Source organism: Haematobia irritans, chromosome 3, assembly GCF_050003625.1.
Source record: "Haematobia irritans isolate KBUSLIRL chromosome 3, ASM5000362v1, whole genome shotgun sequence".
Classification (NCBI taxonomy): Eukaryota; Metazoa; Arthropoda; class Insecta; order Diptera; family Muscidae; genus Haematobia; species Haematobia irritans.
The window spans coordinates 156522929-156543133 of record NC_134399.1 but is presented as its reverse complement, the minus strand read 5'-3'; the positions used below and the strand labels follow the sequence as shown (position 1 = coordinate 156543133).

The following is a 20205-nucleotide window of genomic DNA, read 5'->3' as shown; positions in this document are numbered from 1 at the left end:
TGACTCTACTTAATGGATAATTACTTCCTTAGTACGTTCCATATTTGTCTACAGTTATTTTTGGTTATGCATATTTTGAACTGACTCTGACTGTTACAATTTCGCAAAGCCATGTAATCGATTTTTATCGATTCGATTACTTTTACTCTCAATCGCCACTTGCTCTCTTTGCATGCGTGGTGTATAACTGCTTGCATGGTGAATTATGAGGAGATGTATGTTGAATTTGCTTGCCATTCTACAATACGATTTGTTATTGTGACTCTCTCACACTCATTTTGAAAATAACCGCTGAACGCGTTGGTTGTTGTTACGTTGTGTCGTCGTGTTGCCGCCGGAAACGAAGAAACGTGTGAAGAAAACAAAATAACGCGAAAAGGCCGAAAGGAATATACAACGATTTAATTAATTCTATTACTTTAAACAAATACCCTACACAACGTATGTAGTGGTGGTGGTGGTGTTAGAACAAAAAGTTTTTATTTTCCGTTGAAGAATTGTCATCGTCTTCGTTCGACTTGCGATTTTTGTTCTTGTGAGCGCGTCTGTATGTTTGTATGCTTTTGAAATTTCAATTTTCCTCATCGTTAGAAGAGGAGCTATTGAAAGCATTATTGAAACGAAAGAAATTTATAAAATATTTTTAATGTGATGCCGTATTAAGAAGATATAGTGTTGAGCAACAAATGTGAAACAAAAACACGGCAAGAATCTTTAACATAACTTCATTTGTGGTGGAAGAAGTGAATGAATGTGAGTTGAAAAATAATTGAAATCAAATTTCTTAAATTAACAAAAGAAAACATATTGTGAACAAAATGCCAATACTTCAAATGAAAAGTAAAACCAAAAAAATAAAAGACCAATAAAATTATTCGTGTGGTATTGCACTACTGCAGCTGCTGCTTCTATCTACTCCTGTAATTTATCTCTTTTTAGTTTCTTTGTGTGTTTATTTGTCTTTCCCCCCGTAGAAAAAAAACTTGTTTTCTTCGTTAGAGAAAGAAACGTTGAAAGTGAAAATATCTTTGTAATCCAAACTCCAAAAAATAAATTATCAACTACTTTTGCTGGATAAAAAAAAATATATTTAAATATTTATCACATCTAAGTATAATAATAGAAGTTAAACAAACTACTTTTTCATTCCAATTTGTGTAGTTGGGTGCTGTCTCTAAAATTCTACGTGAAATGTTTAACTTTGACAAGAGAGACCAGTGTTGTGTGTTTTGTTGTGTTTCTTTTTTTCGATGTTTGTTCACTTCTTCTGTTTTATTACTACGACTCACCTCGACCATCTCTCTTCAAATTCCGAACCAGTGTTACCGTTGCTCTGCATAATATTCCCTTTTTGGCGTTCCACAATAAAACTTTAATAAAAATAACAACTAAAATAAATGTATTAATAATGTGAAAAAAAAAACAAAATATGCATTTAGACAGATTATTATTAATAACATTTTTTTGATAAGATTTCTTTTTTTCACATTGCCAACATGTGTTAATGTTCTATGAACTCAAACAAATTTATTATTCGTGTTTTGTGATTTACGCATTTTAAGGCCGGAATGCACCTCTAGCGAAATTTTCGGTAGCAAAAATTTATTTAAGTCTACAACAAAAAAACAGGGCTGTGTACACAAATTTTAAATCAGCTAATCGCTTTTAAAAATTTTTTATATGTTCCAAATATTCCTCAAATAAATTGTTTATTATTTACAGACCTTTTAAAACTTTTACAGAATATTATTAATAACATTTTTTTGATAAGATTTCTTTTTTCACATTGCCAACATGTGTTAATGTTCTATGAACTCAAACAAATTTATTATTCGTGTTTTGTGATTTACGCATTTTAAGGCCGGTATGCACCTCTAGCGAAATTTTCGGTAGCAAAAATTTATTTAAGTCTACAACAAAAAAACAGGGCTGTGTACACAAATTTTAAACCAGCTAATCGCTTTTAAAAATTTTTAATATATGTTCCAAATATTCCTCAAATAAATTGTTTATTATTTACAGACCTTTTAAAACTTTTACGCACACAATGATTGTAATAAATTAAATGTTTGCTGCCAAAATATGCTTTTGACAACCCTGTTATATTCATTAGCATATTTCATTAGCAATTTCGTTAGCATAAATAGCAATGCATTTCTTATGGGAATGAAATTTTTCGCTAGAGGTGCATACCGGCCTTTAACAAAAAAAAAAAACGCAAAACTATGAAAGTGTATAATTTACAGTTGCTAAACAAAAATTTAATGCTTTAGAATTGCAAAAATTATGAAAATACATGTTGTACAATTTTGTAAATTTACTTTGGAAAGGAATGATCTAATTCAAAAATAAAAAAAATATTAATATTAAACAAATTCAAAAATTTATACACAATTTTTCAAAGGTGTAAACACCGTATTAAAAAATAATAACATCATCAAATTGATTTTCCGTTGAATCTTCATATATGAATATTGACCATTTAGCCAATGCTTAAAAAATGATATTTTAGATGCTTCATATCCCATATCTAATCAAACACTCCAATAAGGGATAGTCTTGAAAAAATTTAAGCTGATGTGGAAATGAGAAAAAACAATGGCAATAGACTCTTTTTAGACAATATATAACATATAAAAGCTTCCAATAAGATCTATAATTCCCTCTGCCATACTCCAATAAGGGTATGTATTTGGAAAGAATAAGGTTACAGTTGTCAACAATTATGTTTGAAATAAACTCAACGAAAACTATTGATCACTAAAGGTGTGTACGAAGTTCGAGTTTAGCCGCTAAAATCAAAAACAAATCTGTAAAAACAGAATCAGATTATACCTCATTGATGCAAATTTTATTATAGCTTGTTGGGGAATAGCCCATAACAACTTTTCATAAAGTTAATATTCCTTGAAATGGGTTAATCGTGCAAAAAAATGGTGATTTTAGCGGCTAAACTCGAATTTAATACCCACCTTAAGGTAAGTACTATGTTCGCTTTTCGCGTTGAAATTTTCGCGGTTACTTTATTAAAACAGTTCAATATAAATCAGATAAATTAACTCAATTTATGCACAGTTTCTTGTTCCCCTAGATTTCGGCAAGACTTTACAGGAATAAGTTTGTTTTCATTTATAATTTTGATTATTTAAGGAAAAGTAATCGCGAAAATAAAGTGGTTTTCAACTCGAAAAAGGAACATAGTACACACCTTTAAAGAGAGATTGAAGAGATGAAGGAACATTTTCTTATTCCATTCTCTTCCGGATTGTTTTGCAAATTTCTTGGCTGCAACAATTATCTAAAAGACGGTAACAATGTTCTTTGCTTTTGGTGCATTTTCCATCTCTTTCTAATTTCATGAAGTACGGGTGTATACTTTCAATATAACCTAGCACACTCAACCGAACAACACGTAGTATATGAAGTGTTATAGTAAAACAAAAGCAACAACACAATCATAATCATTTTTGAATAGCAAGACAGTTGATTACGACTACACATGCACATACACATCACAAAAGAAAAGAATATATAGTGAGAAGTTCAAAGAAGACGAAAAAAAAAGAATCAACAGAGTAACAAGCAACCGTAGTAGTAGAAACAGAAATAAGTGAACAAATGCGAAAAAAGTGGTAAAAATATCCTGATTTCATTTCCTCGTTATCCCTGGTCTTTAGGATGACAGCTGTTGTTATTGTGCTTATTATGGATGCTAATAAAATAAAATTATCCTCTCTCTCTGAGAGAGAAAAATGTCAAAATACCAAAACAGTGACTTAACTTTCAATCGTGACTCGAAACGTTAAAAAGTAAAACAAAACTAAGAAAAGTGATGTTTTCTAAATCTACTCCATAACTTTATAAAATAAAAAGAATATGTGTCTTTGAGTTTTCCATCAAAAATTCTAATTTTGTTTTATTTGTTCTCTCTAAATTACAGTGCCCTTCCTGCAAGTGTGTGAAAAATATTTGAAAAGTGGTTACATTTTTGTTCCCCCACCAAAAAATACATCCCTATACATCATTATAAAAAGTGTGTGTTTTTGAAAAAAAAAGAAACTAAATTCCCCTCCAAAATAAGCGAAATCATCACCACCCATCCATATCCATCCCTTCCATTTAACTTTAAAACAATACGAAAGCATTTAACAAAGAACCAACAAAAACATTAACTAAGAACATCATCGAAAAACAAAACCATGTTTGCTGAAGGCATATTTCCCATAGGCGATGGCCTTTTGGACATCGATGAAGAGCGTCTAAAAGGTTTACTGGTTCCCGAAGACATCAACGAAATCTATGATGTGGAACAAACTCCATTTGCCAGGTGAGTGAGAAAAAACAAAAAATAACAAGATCAAATTGTGTCCTATGTCAAAAATATTCTCTCCAATACTTGAATTTGATGTAGAGTGAATGTTCCAGGATTAATCCTTAATCCTTTTTAAGTGGTATATTGATACACCTGAAATTCTTGTGTTGCTTTCCTTGTTTCGTCTGGAATATGCTGGCAAGGAATTTGGTCACATTGCTTAACAAAAACGTAATATGACTGGAATGAAAACTCAATGGGAATACTATCCTTGATATAAGGGCGATTTTCGGGACATGTGAAATTGGCAATTCAATTCTACCAAAATATTTTGAAAATTTTGAAAGAACAACATTTTCCAACGCCAAATTTAAAAATGCTAAATTTTCCAACTCTAACTAACAATTTCAATAATTTTTTTTTTGCATATTCGTGTGAGCCAAACATGGATATCTGTTTATATATGGTCCCCCTTTCAAATAAAATCTAGGCTACATCCCTAATGTATATTATTGCCTTTTCTATAACCTAAAGACTTTTTTAAATTCAATTGATCAAAAAAAAAAAACACAAATACTTCTGCCCTCAAAAACTTTAATCTTCGATTATATAAAGGTTTATGTTGTTATTTCTGTCTTAAAAATATGTGCCACAAGTACAGCTGCCACTCGTGCCAAAAATAGTCTACCAAAGTTTGAAGAAAATTTTACCACAAATCTACTAAACATGAAAAACAATTTATTTTTTAATATTTGATCAAAATTTTGTGGTTAATTAAAACAAAAAATTCGAATGAATGAATGATTCCTCTTATTGTCTACAAGTTTTTTTAATGTTTTAACGCTTTAGCTCTCACGGGACTACATCTACAACAAGGGAGAAATTACTCGCAATTAATCTAAGAATTAAAAAGAAAATTAAAATTTTCAAAGAAATTTAATGTTGTCAAAATTTCATTTCTATAGAAAATTTTGTCAAAATTGTATTTCTATAGAAAAAATTTTTTAACAACATTTTATTACTATAGAAAATTAAAGTATCACTTAGTTGGAGAGAATTTTTTTACAAAATCTTCCAAAAAATCAAGAATTCTACCAATCTACCAAACAGTAAAAAATCTGTAATTTTTGGTAGAATTCTACCAACTGTGGTAACTGTAGCCACAAGTAGTGATATAATACTGTGTGGGTCCCATGAGCCACAAATTCGTCTGCAAAAAATTGGTTCTTTTACCATTGGCGTGAACATTGGCCAATCTTATTTTTATAAGTGAGTCTTGCCCCTTTTTGCCTTATTGAATTGTCGTAAAAAATCTACAATTTTTGGTAGAATTCAAAATTGTATTTCTATAGAAACTTTTAACAACATTTTATTATGTTTTAACGCCTTAGCTCACACGGGACTACATCTACAACAAAGGAGAACTTACTCGTAATTGATCTAAGAATTAAAAAGAAAATTAAAATTTTCAAAGAAATTGAATTTTGTCAAAATTTTATTTCTATAGAAAATTTTGTCAAAATTGTATTTCTATAGAAAATTTTGTCAAAACTTTATTTCTTTTGAAATCTTTTCAAAATTGTATTTCTATAGAAACTTTTAACAACATTTTATTACTATAGAAAATTGAAGTACCGCTTAGTTGGAGAGGAATGTTTTACAAAATCTTCCAAAAAATCAAGAATTCTACCAATCTACCAAACAGTAAAAAATCTATAATTTTTGGTAGAATTCTACCAACTGTGGTAACCGTAGCCACAAGTAGTGCTATAATACTGTGTGGGTCTCATGAGCCACAAATTCGTCTGCAAAAAATTGGTTCTTTTACCATTGGCGTGAACATTGGCCAATCTTATTTTTATAAGTGAGTCTTGCCCCTTTTTGCCTTATTGAATTGTCGTTTACAACACTCAAATAATATATTAGGCAAAGTGAATTCTAACAAAAATTTCTAAAAAATAAAAAGAGAAAATATATAAAGATCATTATCAGGTTTTCAATGGTAAAAAGATATTTTGTTCCACTCAAATGTTCATGATTATTATTAAGGAAACCCGATGAAAATTTGACTATAGGTCGGTATTGGATTCCCATTATCGCGCTAAAATAGCCCATGTAACGGTTAATTTTCTTTAATAATTCATTTTAAAGAAAATAAAACCTTTTAAATGATTGCTTTGGATCATTCCCCACCAAGTTATAAGGAAACATGTCAAAAAAGCTACAATTTAATTCCGCTTTTACAGATTTATTGTAGATTTTAATGACTAAACTTGAACCTACATATACCTAAAAATTTTCATATAGCCACATTAGCTATTACCACTAACTCCACAGAAAATAGTTTGCACATGTTTTCATTTAAGGTGAGTACTAAGTTCGAGTTTAGTCGCTAAAATTAAACATAAATCAGTAAAGAAAGTACGAAAGTAGGTATAATTTTAAACTCATTGGTGCAAATTTTATTATAACTTGATGGGGGAATAGTCCAAAGCAACTTTTCATAAAGTTTATATTCTTTAAAATCGATTCTTAAAGAAATCGGGAAAACATGGCTATTTTAATACCCATCTTTAAATAATATAACGAATCAACAACTCTTGTTCGATTTAAAATCCTTTTGCTATTGTAGATTATAAAACTTCCTATAATGTTTGTATGTATTATAAAAATGGAAATGTATGTAATGGATGGTAAAAGATTAAAATGCATTTCAAATCTCCTCAACCCTATACAATTGTCATTTGATTTCAATGCAATTTCCCTTACGAATATGTAAAAATTCAATTGTGTGCTCCCTCCACTCAACTTCTTATTCTCTTATTTAATGGTATTTGTGACTTCCTTGCTCTTCCTCAATTTTGTTTCTTATGTAGTCCTCGTTTGATATGAGTTCATTTCCCTTTCTATTGCCATTTTGAGAGATACAGAAAATTGTCCTAATTTCTCTTTTTTTTTTTGGGACTCTTGGAGGGCCACAATAAATTTTCATTTGTGTATTCCATTTTCACAATTTTGATGTTGTTGTTATTGTCAGTTGACATATATAGCATTTTCTTCTCTATGCGTGGTTTGCTGTCATTGCGGGTGTTTGTTGCTTTCAAATAAGTCCTTTATTTTTCAAAAGAAAAGAGAGGAGTAATGGCAACGAGTGAGAGAGAAAAAACGAGAGCGGTAAGGGGATGAATAACATACTAAATAGTTTCACACAGAAAACTCCTTTACGTATTCTCAACAATTGACATAAAAGAGGCACACTTTCTTTCTATATTAATTGATTTGATTTTTATTTGTGTGTATATCTTTTAAGAACAGTTGTCTGTGGTTTATTTTCTTTGCTCTTGATAATAGGCCGGCCACCTAAATAGGATAGTCAAAGCTACCTGTTCGGTTAAAAAAAAATTAGGTGCTGCATTATCTTTGAAATTTACCTGTGTTCTATTTTGTGAAGACTACTTGATTGTTTAGTTTAGAAGTTTGAGGTGGTGCAATATAATTTCTTTGAAAGCAGTACAATAAAACCCATTGTTCGAAAAAGATTTTTGTGACACTTATATCGTGGACAACTAAACTAATTTAACAATAGATTGTGTATTGTAGGAGAAAACCTAATAGAGGGACAGACGGACGGACAATACTGGATCGAGTCAAGGGTTGATTTTCGAATTGATCGTCTTATATTCAGAGGTTTCTAGATCACTATTTCCCATAGGCAAATTTTAATGTAAATTTTCAGTCTACTTTGAGTCATTTTTTTTAGCATTTTAGATTTTCACGAATTTCAGATGTTTTCCCACTTTAGAAAAGCCAAATTTTCGGCCTTTTTTATGTTTGAAAAAATAAGAACGATTTCGACTTTGGACATCACGAATTTTGAGCATATTGTAAATTTTCAGCATAAAATGTGCTGAAAGGTGAAAGATGTCCCCCTTCCAAATTTAAATTGGTTTAGTTGATTTTAGTCACAATAAATTTTCACAGAATTAAAAATTTGATTTTGAAGAATATAAAAATTCAACTTCGATTTTTTCTTAAAAAAAGTTGGAATAGTCTATTTTTGACTTTTGTATGTCTTGCCCCATTTGTTGGGCCGAATTGGGTTGTATCAAAAGTTGTTGATTCGATTTTGGAGATAACAAAAAGTAGACTTCCAGATTTATTTGCAAAATGTAGATTTAATACTCTAGTTCCATGTATGGGGTGGACTTAATTGGGATACATTAACTCTGAATTTATAGTGACTCACATTTACAAATGTATCTAGCATTACTGAAGGGTTCAATCATTATTGAAAAATATTTATCACTTTAGAAAAGTCGATTTGTATGACTTTTTATATATTTGAAAAAGTCGATTTCGACTTTTGACATCGCGAATTTCGAGTATTTTGTACATTTTCGACGTTTGACATCGCGAATTTCGAGTATTTTGTACATTTTCCGCATAAAATGAGCTGAAAGATATGTTTTCCCTTTAAATTCAAATTTGTTGATTTTAATATCAAACCAAAAAGTTTTTAGTTGATTTTGAAGATTACAAAAAATCGACTTCGAGTTTTATTTGGTAAAAAGTCGATTTTTTACCCTAGCTCCATTAATGGAGGGCTTTAAAAGTGGCTTGTATCTTGGTTAAATTAACACTGATCTTAGGGTTACTCACATTTAGAAATCACGTTTGCATTACTAAAGCGTTCATTAATTTTTGAAAAATATTTCCGTGTTTTTGTTAGAGTTTGGAATTGCAAGACACAATATAATTTTTTTCAAAGTCTATTTCTAGCTATGGTGTATGTTCACAGTCTGTCTGTTCAAAAATCCTTAAATGACAAAATATGAGGAATGTGGCATTTTGGAAATCTCACATAAAAAAAGCCTCAAATTTTGAAATGATACCAAATAAACGAGAATATGACTCAAGTTGCTGTTTTTGTTTTATAGTTCTATCATTTTCTCAAGAAAAGAAGTCCAAACGAGTTTTTGCTGGGAAGATTACTTGTTGCGTTTTTGTTTTGTTTTTGCTTAGACATTTGTATGGACTAATGGACACAATGCGTTGTCTTCGACGTCTTCTGCCATGGAGAGTGGCAGACAGCAAAATTCACAGTCTGCCAGTTTCTATCAAGTAAAAGCCGACTCGAATCGAAACTAAAAATTAAGAAACATAGACAGCCGGTTCTGTGATATTGCCTCAAATCATCAAATGCCATGCAGACCGACCGACCGTTCAGACAAATGTAGCATCAGAAGAAGAAGAAAAAACCTCATGTTCAAAAACAAAAAAAAAAAGTTACAAGTTTTGTCTCACATTTTGGTAATTTTTTTTCTCTGGTTACATTTTGACTTTTCTTTCTTTATTGTTTTAGTGACTATAATTTGACGTGGTGATGGCGTCGTTCAATGGTCTTAGAAAATGAAATGTTTTTGACTTGATTGTCTTCTTATCGTAGAATGTGAGGCAACATGAATTTATTTTTTGCTGTCAATTTCTGGTTTTATTTTTGTGGCAAAAACTCCATATAACTATGGTTTGTCAGAAAGCCATACTTCTTTCTTATAGCAAATATAAATTTCATTTGTTAGCCATGGTCTAGTAGAAGTCTAAGCTTCTTATTGTTGTTGCCTTTCCTTGTCTTGGCTGTCCTTGTCATCTGTAGAGGAATTTGTTTTGTTTTTTTACTTTCTTTTGGTCATGAAAATATTCAACCATCAAGCCATCAAGTCTCTTGTGAATTGTTGAGCTAAGGAATTTCCTTGAATTAGGTTTTTTTTGCAGCACTCTGGAACTTTTTCTTTTCTTGCATTGTCGCTTTTTACCGAAAACAGGATAATCTTGTCTCATTGCCATTGCGGGTATTGTGTACGTGCTCGCCTATCTAGGAGGGATGTTTTTCTTTACTACTACTGGGGGTGAAGTGTAATAAGTTGAGGGATTATTTCTAATTCTATTTAGAGTTCACTATAATTTGCAATGTTTAATTTTAGGAAGATTGGCCTTTTATCCTCTTGGTTGTTTAATGTGGAGCCATTTGCATTGAATTTTGTGTAATAACATAAAATAAAGAAAAGCCATGGGATATTAACCGGCCATATATGGCGAATTTTATGAGGTATTCCTTGGAGCCATGAGAAGCCTGGAGGAAATTCTTTTCTAATATGTTTTTGTGTCATTAAAACGAGTCCTTATTTTATAACCGTGTGCGAACATCGTGTCACCACGTTTGACACAAAAGGAAGATGTCACTCTTTGTGAGCTTTTGTGAAAACTAAAGAAATATCAACAAGATTTCATTATAATTGAGTTGCTACATTGAGTTTGGTGGGTGTAAACTTATCCTAAATATTTTTTTTTTTAATTTTTCAAATAATCATTTCAAAGGTGATTGAACTCTTGATTAGTTTTTCTTATAAAAAAAAGAGTTAAAAATAACTCTCACACTTCTTTGCTCAACCCCTCCACTTCCTGGATGGATTTGAATCTAAAACATCACATTCCACAAATGTCAATTGAATTCAAAACTTTTCCAAAGCCATGTAGCCTGTCATTGTAAGACATTTTATAGGAAATTTCATTTCATATGAAAAATAGCCAGCACACGAAACTCTTTGGGTCCGTTAGAATGAGTCACATGGCCTACGTAGATATGTTTTTTTTCTCTAACTAACAAACATTTTTTTTATCTGAAAAAAAAAACTTAAATTAAATATATTTTCATACAAGCTACAGTCGACAGAGCTACATAGGTGACTTGTACGAACCAACGATCGATTATACCGATGACGACCTAATAATTAAATATATTGTAATAATAATATTAGAATAAAAGTACAATTTATTGAGGAAAGAATGTTGGCAACGCTTACGAATTATGAATTCCCATAAGCAGCGTAACAAAAGATAATTATGGCTGAAATTACATGAGTTGGCGGAGGTGTCCGCACTATGATCTCTGATTGAAGGCCCACGGTAAAAAGTTTTTTGTGATTTTCATTTGGTCACACTACATCCAACATAAAATTTAAATGCACTTTAAAAAAATATATATAAATAATAAAGCTATATAAGAAATTAAAAATATATAAATAATAAAAAAAACTAATAAAAAATTATTTTAATTAGTTAATTTAAAATCATAATAAAGTAGAGTAGAGGATGCTGATGAGGAATGTGGTAATTCAGAAACGTGTGTCCATACATTTGAAAATCATTATTTTCCTCTGTTGGTTAAGCTACACTTGTAGTTTAGTGAATGCATGGTTTTAAGCTGAAATCAAAAAACAACAACAATCATAATAAATTATGAAAATAAATACAAAAAAATAATAAAAAATATATATAATTGTATAACATAAAAACAATTTAATAATAAAGTCGACCTACTACGAGAATCGAAATCGCGTGATAATGAGAAGCCGCGTAATCTCCACCAATAACAAGCGCAACCGCAACAAAGATGCATTCCAAATAGTAGACCCGCTGACCGTGCACCAAAGAATTCAAATACAGTGTCATAGGTTGGAATGGTGATGACTCCTTCTGGTTATCCGCATCCACTAGCTGAAAAAAAAGATCACATTGCTGTACTCAGCCGAATTGTTAGCCCGATTCAACGCTGAAGTGAAATTATAATAAAGTAGAGTAGAGGATGCTGATGAGGAATGTGGTAATTCAGAAACGTGTGTCCATCCCACCATCTTGCAGTATATAGGGCTTTGCCCAAATAAATTTGAAAATCATTCTTTTCCTCTGTTGGTTAAGCTACACTTGTAGTTTAGTCAATGCATGGTTTTAAGCTGAAATCAAAAAACAACAACAATCATAATAAATTATGAAAATAAATATAAAAAAATAATAAAAAATATATATAATTCTATAACATAAAAACAATTTAATAATAAAGTCGTCCTACTACGAGAATCGAAATCGCGTGATAATGAGAAGCTACGTAATCTCCACCCATAACAAGCGCAACCGCGACAAAGATGCATTCCAAATAGTAGACCCGCTGACCGTGCACCAAAGAATTCAAATACAGTGTCATAGGTTGGAATGCTGATGACTCTTTCTGGTTATCCGCATCCTCTAGCTGAAAAAAAAGATCACATGGCTGTACTCAGCCAAATTGTTAGCCCGATTCAACGCTGAAGTGGAGCAAATTTTTTCTTTCGCTGAGTTAGGCCGTTATAAAATTCACCCGTTGCGGCCAGTCGAATGAGGAGCATATCGTCGCCATGGAGAACTATTTTTCAGGCATCGAGAAAAGGCAGTTTTAGACGGTTAGAAAATATGGACCATAACTAGTTGATCTAAGCCTATTGTCTTTAAGCAGATTATATTAAAAAAATGGCCTTATTAGCAAAATGTTTGCTTTCATCTCATTTATGATAATATCGGCTATTAATTTTCTCCTACCAGGCTTTATAACACTCTGAAATTCTACCAGAATTACGGAGATGTGCTGGCGAAACAGGTTAGAACCCATTACCATCATCCTATGACAAACAATATTGCATTTAGAGTTTGAGAATCATTTGTAATGGAATGAAATTTGCGAAGATGTATTTTGAGAGTAAGTTCTAACGGTTATGATCATAACATCTCTTCGTGAGGGTGTGTGCGTGGGTATCTATCTCATTTTTACCACTACTGTTAACATTAGTAGTAATTTTCTCTCTAAAGATCCATCAATACTTAACAGGGCTGTGTAAATGCTGCTTATTTTTCAGTGGTATTTTTAGAGACTTAATGTTATATGAAATTTGAAAGATCTCTCTCACATTAACCTTTACTGGTGAGGTTGGGACGTGGGGTAAATTTTACCCTCTCTTTTACATTAATATTTTTTCTATCAAAAGATAGTTTTTATGTATCATTATTACATTTGTTGATTAGAACACATTGTATTTAACGAAATAAAACAATATTTCGAAATATTATATATACTTTCAATAACTAACATGCACTTTATTTCACACATCTTATTTCTAATATATGTAAACGAGTGTGCGAGGTGGTAAATGTTACCACCATGTGGAGAGTACCCTCTCTTTTACATGAATATTTTTTCTATCACAAAATAGTTTTTATGTATCATTATTACATTTGTTGATTAGAACACATTGTATTTAACGAAAATAAAACAATAATTCGAAATATTATATGTACTTTCAATAACTAACATGCACTTTATTTCACACGTCTTATTTATAATATATGTAAACGAGTGTGCGAGGTGGTAAATGTTACCACCATGTGAACAGTTAAAGGTATTTTCTTTCAAGTTCGTGTTTTTTTCTTTTGGTTAGTTTTTATATTTTTATAGTAAATAAAACAATTGTTTTGATTTTATTTTTCTCGACGTTTCGTTGGAGTGGGGTTTGAGTTTCATCAGGATAGTGTATTTATTTGAATTTTCTGGCAAAAACTTAATATATATTAAATATTTTTTTAAATTTTAGATATTGTTTTAACTCTATAAAGAGACTTCTTTAGAGGTAAAAAAGAAATTTCTTCTCTTTAAAGAAAATTATTTAGAGTTAAAAAAGAAATATCTATTCTGCACTAAAATTGTTTGAAAGCAAAAATTTTTTTGGTGTAAAGATATAGAATAGGGTATTTGAATATTTATAAAAAAAACTAAAGCAAAATGCAACAACAATTTCCCTGAGGCAAATAGACAAAACGTTTAGAGATAAGAAATCTCTTTTATGGAATGCTTAAAGAATTAGATATTAGGTTGAATGCTTACTTTGCACATACACAGTACACGAACGAATTGGCTGACATGTTTTATGAATTATATAGTTTCATTTCAGAGAGAGAAAAAATGTTAGATCATAATTATTTTTGATTTATTTTTTTACAATTTGCAAAAGTTATTTATTTACATTGTTGCCAATAGAACATTCATCAATTAATCAATTTGAGTGGTGGTTGAAGGTTTGATTGTGTACACTGGGTGGTATACTAGGCACGCTGACTGACTGACTAACTAACTGTCTCCTTAGACTTGGCTAAATTAACAACAACCCACTTTGGAAATTTTGTCATTTTTATTTTTATATTTAAAACAAAAAAAAAAGAAAAAAACATTTGCATGGAGTAGTATTTTCTTGATGTCGTAGGAAATTATCATGATTACTTGGTTTACTGACTTCTTATCGTCATCTTCATCACTTAGAGATTGTGTGTATTAATGACACTAGCTTCTCTGAAATGTTATAAATTTTTCAGATTCCTAGCATTTTGTGTAATCAGAATTCCAGCTTGCTTTTCTTAGTTATCTCTCACGTTTTTTGTGCTTGTTTTTATTTTTTTTGATTGTCTTTTCATCTCTAGAGGAACATAGCAAAGTTAACAAAATGATAATCGTGGTGGTATTTTATGATTACGATTTTAACAATTTTGTTCCATTTTCATTTTCTGTGCTTTTTTTTAATCCATCATTGAGATAATGGTAAAGAATAAATAAAACTTGAAGAATATTACAATGTTCTACTTTTATTAAAAAAAGTTCGTTTGTAATCGATAATATATTGAAAAGAAATGATATAGCAAAAACAAGCTTCCTCTACGATTCAAGTCGCATATCCTTTAGTGAAAGTGAAACGATAATTCTTCTATCGCTAAATTAAATGGTCTACTAGATGAAATTGAAAATGCCAGGCTAAGAGGTTAAGAGAGGTTACCTATAGTGGCAGCCTATGATATCATAGGCTATAGTGTCCATTTCTCTGTTTAGCTCAATGACAAGGGATCTCCTTTTTATAGCCGAGTCCTGAACAACTTTTTATTTTTCGGTCGAAACTGGGATTGAAACCAGAACCAACTTTTGTAAGCAAGGTAGGCATGCTAACAATGGTTCCCCTAGGCTATCTTGCGATTTAGAAGAATGATAACCATTTGTTTAAAATTTGGAATAGGGTCTTCTGAACTCAGCCGTTGATGTGCTGTAGAGGTTTCATCTATTTTTAATATTTTTATATTTAGCAAAGACTACACTAATAGAAAAAATTACGTTCCATAGTCGTGAACGAACGGTGACAAAATGAAACGTTCACAAAAAATCAAAACGGAATGTTCACAACTTCGTCCACGGGCGTTCACGATTTCATGAACGGCATTCGTTTTCCTTTGGCCATGAAAAGTCTTAAAATAATCGTTAGACGTTATTATGGAAACTCCCTCCGTGGTGTAATGTGCTAAGGCGACTGTTAATGCGTATGGTGCAGAAAACACAGGTTCAAGTCACGGTAGCGGAAATATTTTTTTTAATTTTGTTTATAAAATCGTAACCATAACGTTTTCAGATCATGAACGCTGTTTGGTGTTTTGACAACACATGGTGTCATTTTATTGTTGTCAGATTGACACTGCCTATTCTCCGTTTGACACCACATGTGTTTTGATTCACTTTCATGAACGAATCGTTTTGAAATGAGCACGCCGTGCATACTTTTTTCTATCAGTGTAGTCTGGTTCCAAACCCCATATTTTAGAGCTCTGCTTTATTATATTTTTATCTCTACGAGAGGCACGGTAGGTACACCCTCAAAAAAAATCGTTTTTGTAACATATACCCCAAACACATTTTGCTTCAAGCATATATATTTTCAGGATTTGTCCAAACAAAATATTGTTTGTATTGGTCAAACATATTATGTTTCACCTTAGGACTATACAGGTAGAAAAAATTTTAATGAAATTCTCTTCGTGTATATATATTTTAAGGCGCCATTTTTTTACTTGCAGCATACTCTCTAGGTCTCTGTTTCTAAACACATATATGTTTATAGGCTATTTCTAAATTAATATATGTTTGCATCCAAGCATATATATTTACAAACATTTTATGTCCCAAACATAATATGTTCTAACATATTAACATATCTGTCCCAAACATGTAATGCTAGTTTATGAACATTATATGCTTGCACTTAAAAATATTGTGTTAAAAAATTTGAGTTCCAAACATATAATTTTTACACCCAAACATACGAAAAACAGTCTTTTTCGTCCGTGTAGATTACTAGCGGAAGTTAGATTCCACTAAACCCATGACGTTCTTCTAGTAGCATGGACTATATAAATCATGTTCCTGTCTTCTTGTAAAAATCGTACTCCTGTATTCTTATAAATTGAATGAATATTTAGCTGCTAAATGTTTAATGTTTGGTTGCTATTGCCTTTTCATAATTAGCACATAGCCAAATATCTCTGTAAAAATTAAACAGAAAAATACAACACACACACGCAATAATTCTATAAAATAAAAATTTCTAGAATTTTAAAAACACAAAAAACAATATAACACCATATTAAAGAAAATTGATGGAAAAAAGTGAAAGAACCAATAAAATAATGATTAAATTATCATAAAAAAGCAAAGCATTTGTTAATGCGTCATAATCGAAAGACTACGATTTGTTCTTGCATTTTTATCTAATTTTATATTCAAAAAACGTTTGTCTTTATTTCTTTCTTTACCTTAAGTGTTTTTTCTATCTCATTCTCAAATGAGAGGCAACAGTGGTTTTATGAAAGAAATCATGGAAATCAAGTGAGCGAGTGTTAATAAGTGGGGAAACTCAGAATTGTGTCTATGTGTGTCTATAGGGAAGAGAGGGAGTATAAAGAAATTATTTTAATTGAAATTAGATAAGAATCGACCTCAAAAGCAGTTAAATTGAATGGATGGGCCAGAGGTGTTGTGAAGCAAGGAACTAAGAGCATTCTTTAAAATATTTGTTGATATCCATGTGCATAGTGGAGCTATGACTCTATAATAGAATAAATATACCTACAAACATTAATTCATTCATTCATATGTGTGTTTGTATGTATTCACTCATAAGGTGAGTAAGCATAAATTTTATGGAGAATATAAGATAGAAGTTTATTACACAAACAAAGAAATTGTACCTATCTCACTTATACTTTTGGCTCTCTTTAAAGACATGTTTTGAATATCAAAGATACTTTGGCAGAGCAAAACCCTAACGAAAAATAAAACAACAACTCGCTTGTTGGAGTTTTAACAGTTAATTTTTGTGACAGTGATAAGCCTTTACACAACAGCGTATATACATATGTATATACGTCTGTGTATATAACTACACGGTACAAGGCAATATACTTCAATGTTTTTGTTTTTTTTTTTGTAACAATAGAATCTAGAGGTGGCATATGACTTGTTTTGCAGAAGGTCTAAGAATTTATATCTCGGACAAACAACCAAATTAATTTAAAAAGTAATTAAATTGAATATAAAAAATTATTAAATTCAATGAATTCATTCATTAAGCTAAACTACAAATATAAAAAGTTAAATAAAAATAAAATTTATTGACACCGAAATTAATTTAAACAAATTTAAATTGAATAAAAACGATATTAAAATCAATGAATTTATTAATTAAGCTAAACAATAAATATAAAGAGTTAAATAAAAACAAAATTAATGTAAATACTAGAAATTAAATGAAAGCAAAATAATTGAAAGTAATTAAATGAAGTTTTATTAATTTCATTATTTTATGTTAAATATTTAACAATTTAATCTCAAATGCATCGAATCAAATTGACAATAACAATTTATAACAAATATATGCTTTCTTCGATAAAGAGTATAACGGAATTTTATTGATGAAATTATTGAGAAGAAAATGTCATACACAAATCTATACAAGCCTTGATATTCATGCCTCAACACTGGCGATAGTTCATTTTCATAGCCTTTAGTATTTTCATAGACTTGGCGCGGGCAGAAAACTTATTTAAGAATCTCGTACCTTTCATCTACTACCCTTTGACCGAAAGAAGAAACAAAAGCTTCAAATAAACTTGCTTAGAGAACCAATAACATAGTATTAGAAAGAGAGTTATGTGTTATATAGTCTTAGAACGAGAAACCAAACCACCAACAATAATAACATAGCGGACAAATAAAGACTATACGAATGGAATTAAGCACTCACACACACACTCTCTCTCTCTCTCTCTCTCTCTCATGCATTAAAAAAGTGATAGTGTTCTCAAAATTTTAATAGTCCCGGTTTGTCTATGAAAAGTGGTACCGGCACAAATGGCGACAACCACTACACTATGGTTGGTTGGTCAACTAAATGCTGGGGTTCTACAAAATAATTTACTTTTTATCTATCTGTTGTTTTTATTTCATATTTGCACAACAACAAACCTGTTGATATCCATACATTAGCAACAACAATGGGTAAATTTGCAATCGAAAGCTTTTGGGAAAATAAAAACCTGGCTCCCATTTTAATTCCCGAGTTACGGTTAGAGATAAGACACCTTATCAAATAGCTTTATTGGAAACTGATAAGAAATGTCAATAAAGTTGATAATAAAAAAAGGGGGACAAAATGGCACGATGTCTATAAAAAATATGTGCCTAGATTTTTCGACACAAGCGAGATATACTAATATACAATGGTTATTGGAATTGAGAACAAAAACAATAAGGATAGAAAAGATAGCTGCAATATGCAATTCAACAAAATAAAAATTAATAAAATTAAGAAATATCCGGATATGTATGCTCAAAAAAATTGACATCGCGATTAGTTGCAACCAAAATTTAACCAAGGAACGAAATGAAAAGGACAAATTTTAACAAAGGAGGCACTGAAACGATGATAGCTGCCGATTGATATAACAACCAAAAACCATTGGTATAAAATCTTCTGAATGTTGTTAATCCAGCATATACGAAACATGGAGAAATGTGTGCACTGTAGCAAAGTGCATAGAGATGGGCATACAGATTTATATTTTAGTGACACATTTCGTAAATATAACAAAGTGTTTTTTTTCTACCATTGTATCATTACAATATATGAAAATAGCGGTATACTTTTCATATTTTATTTTTCACAAAATTTTCATAAAATAACTTTTGAACTTATAAAACTACAATAAAACATTAACTACAAGAGCAGTAGGTCTTTACTTGTAAACATGCTCTTCTTTCTGTAACACTGAAAAATGGAACTTGTTTAAATTAATGTCATGAGGTTTATGTACAAAGCTCATTGAAGTTCATAGTTTTCATGTTAAACATCTGTTGAACCGCCTTTCTCTTTATAAAGAACTGGAGCAGTACTTGCAATTGTCACAATGACAAAAAGACTAAAGCTAAGGTAGTTGCTCCATTGTAAGAAGTTTTTTGTCAAACTGAACGAAGCCCCAATTTTTAATGTAGGTCATTTAATGCTTTAAATTTTACGAAATAAACTTTAGTAAATCACAAAACATTGACGAAGAAGTCGACAGTGATTTTAAGAAATAAATGTTGGTACGAACAAAAAAAACAAAAATATTGGCCAACAATTTCACAAGCAACATACGTATGAGATTGTCTACATTTCTACTTTTCTTTTATGAAATTATATTTGTGTTTTGTAATTTCTTTCTTCCCATATTTTTCGGCTATTTTTTTCTTTTTAGCTTAAAGTAAAAAACATAACTTTGTATTTTTCTTTAGTAGTAAAAGAAAAAATTTCTGACTTTGCAAAAAACTAAAGTCACAAACTCTTCAATACGAATGTGGCAAACTCAAAGAATGGTAGGTATCGGGAAAACAGCACAAATTTTCACATAAAATCAGTCAACGTGAACTCCATTTAGGTTTTGTGAGGAAAGATGATGAAGATAACTCCACAGTTAAACAAATTTATTGGAAAAGAGAATATAAGAGTTCGTTCGCTATGAGGGGCGGTTTAATTCATATAAACAGAAATATATGGAAACTGGATATTAAATCAGATGTAGTTAAAAGAAATCCATTAATTTTCCTTTAGATGACATATTTAAAAAAACACAAATTTTTTGCACTCTGTTAGATATAATCAGCTTTGCCAACCCTGACGATTTTT

At 30.6% G+C, this 20205-nt stretch overlaps 1 protein-coding gene across 3 annotated transcripts in view; it reads left to right on the top strand.

Moving 5' to 3' along the window:
• Positions 1 to 282: 282 nt before the first annotated feature.
• The window catches only part of Drak (Death-associated protein kinase related), a 471225-nt gene continuing 451302 nt past the window's right edge, over positions 283 to 20205 (top strand). Inside the window, exons 1-2 of one of the 3 annotated variants that reach the window (XM_075298611.1) lie at positions 283 to 547; positions 3941 to 4327. In XM_075298611.1, coding sequence (XP_075154726.1) covers positions 4200 to 4327 — 128 coding nt within the window. In that variant the 5' untranslated portion in view covers positions 283 to 547; positions 3941 to 4199. Of the gene's footprint in view, positions 754 to 901; positions 921 to 3940; positions 4328 to 20205 lie in introns of those variants that run through there. The other 2 variants (XM_075298610.1, XM_075298612.1) reach the window with 2 other exon arrangements.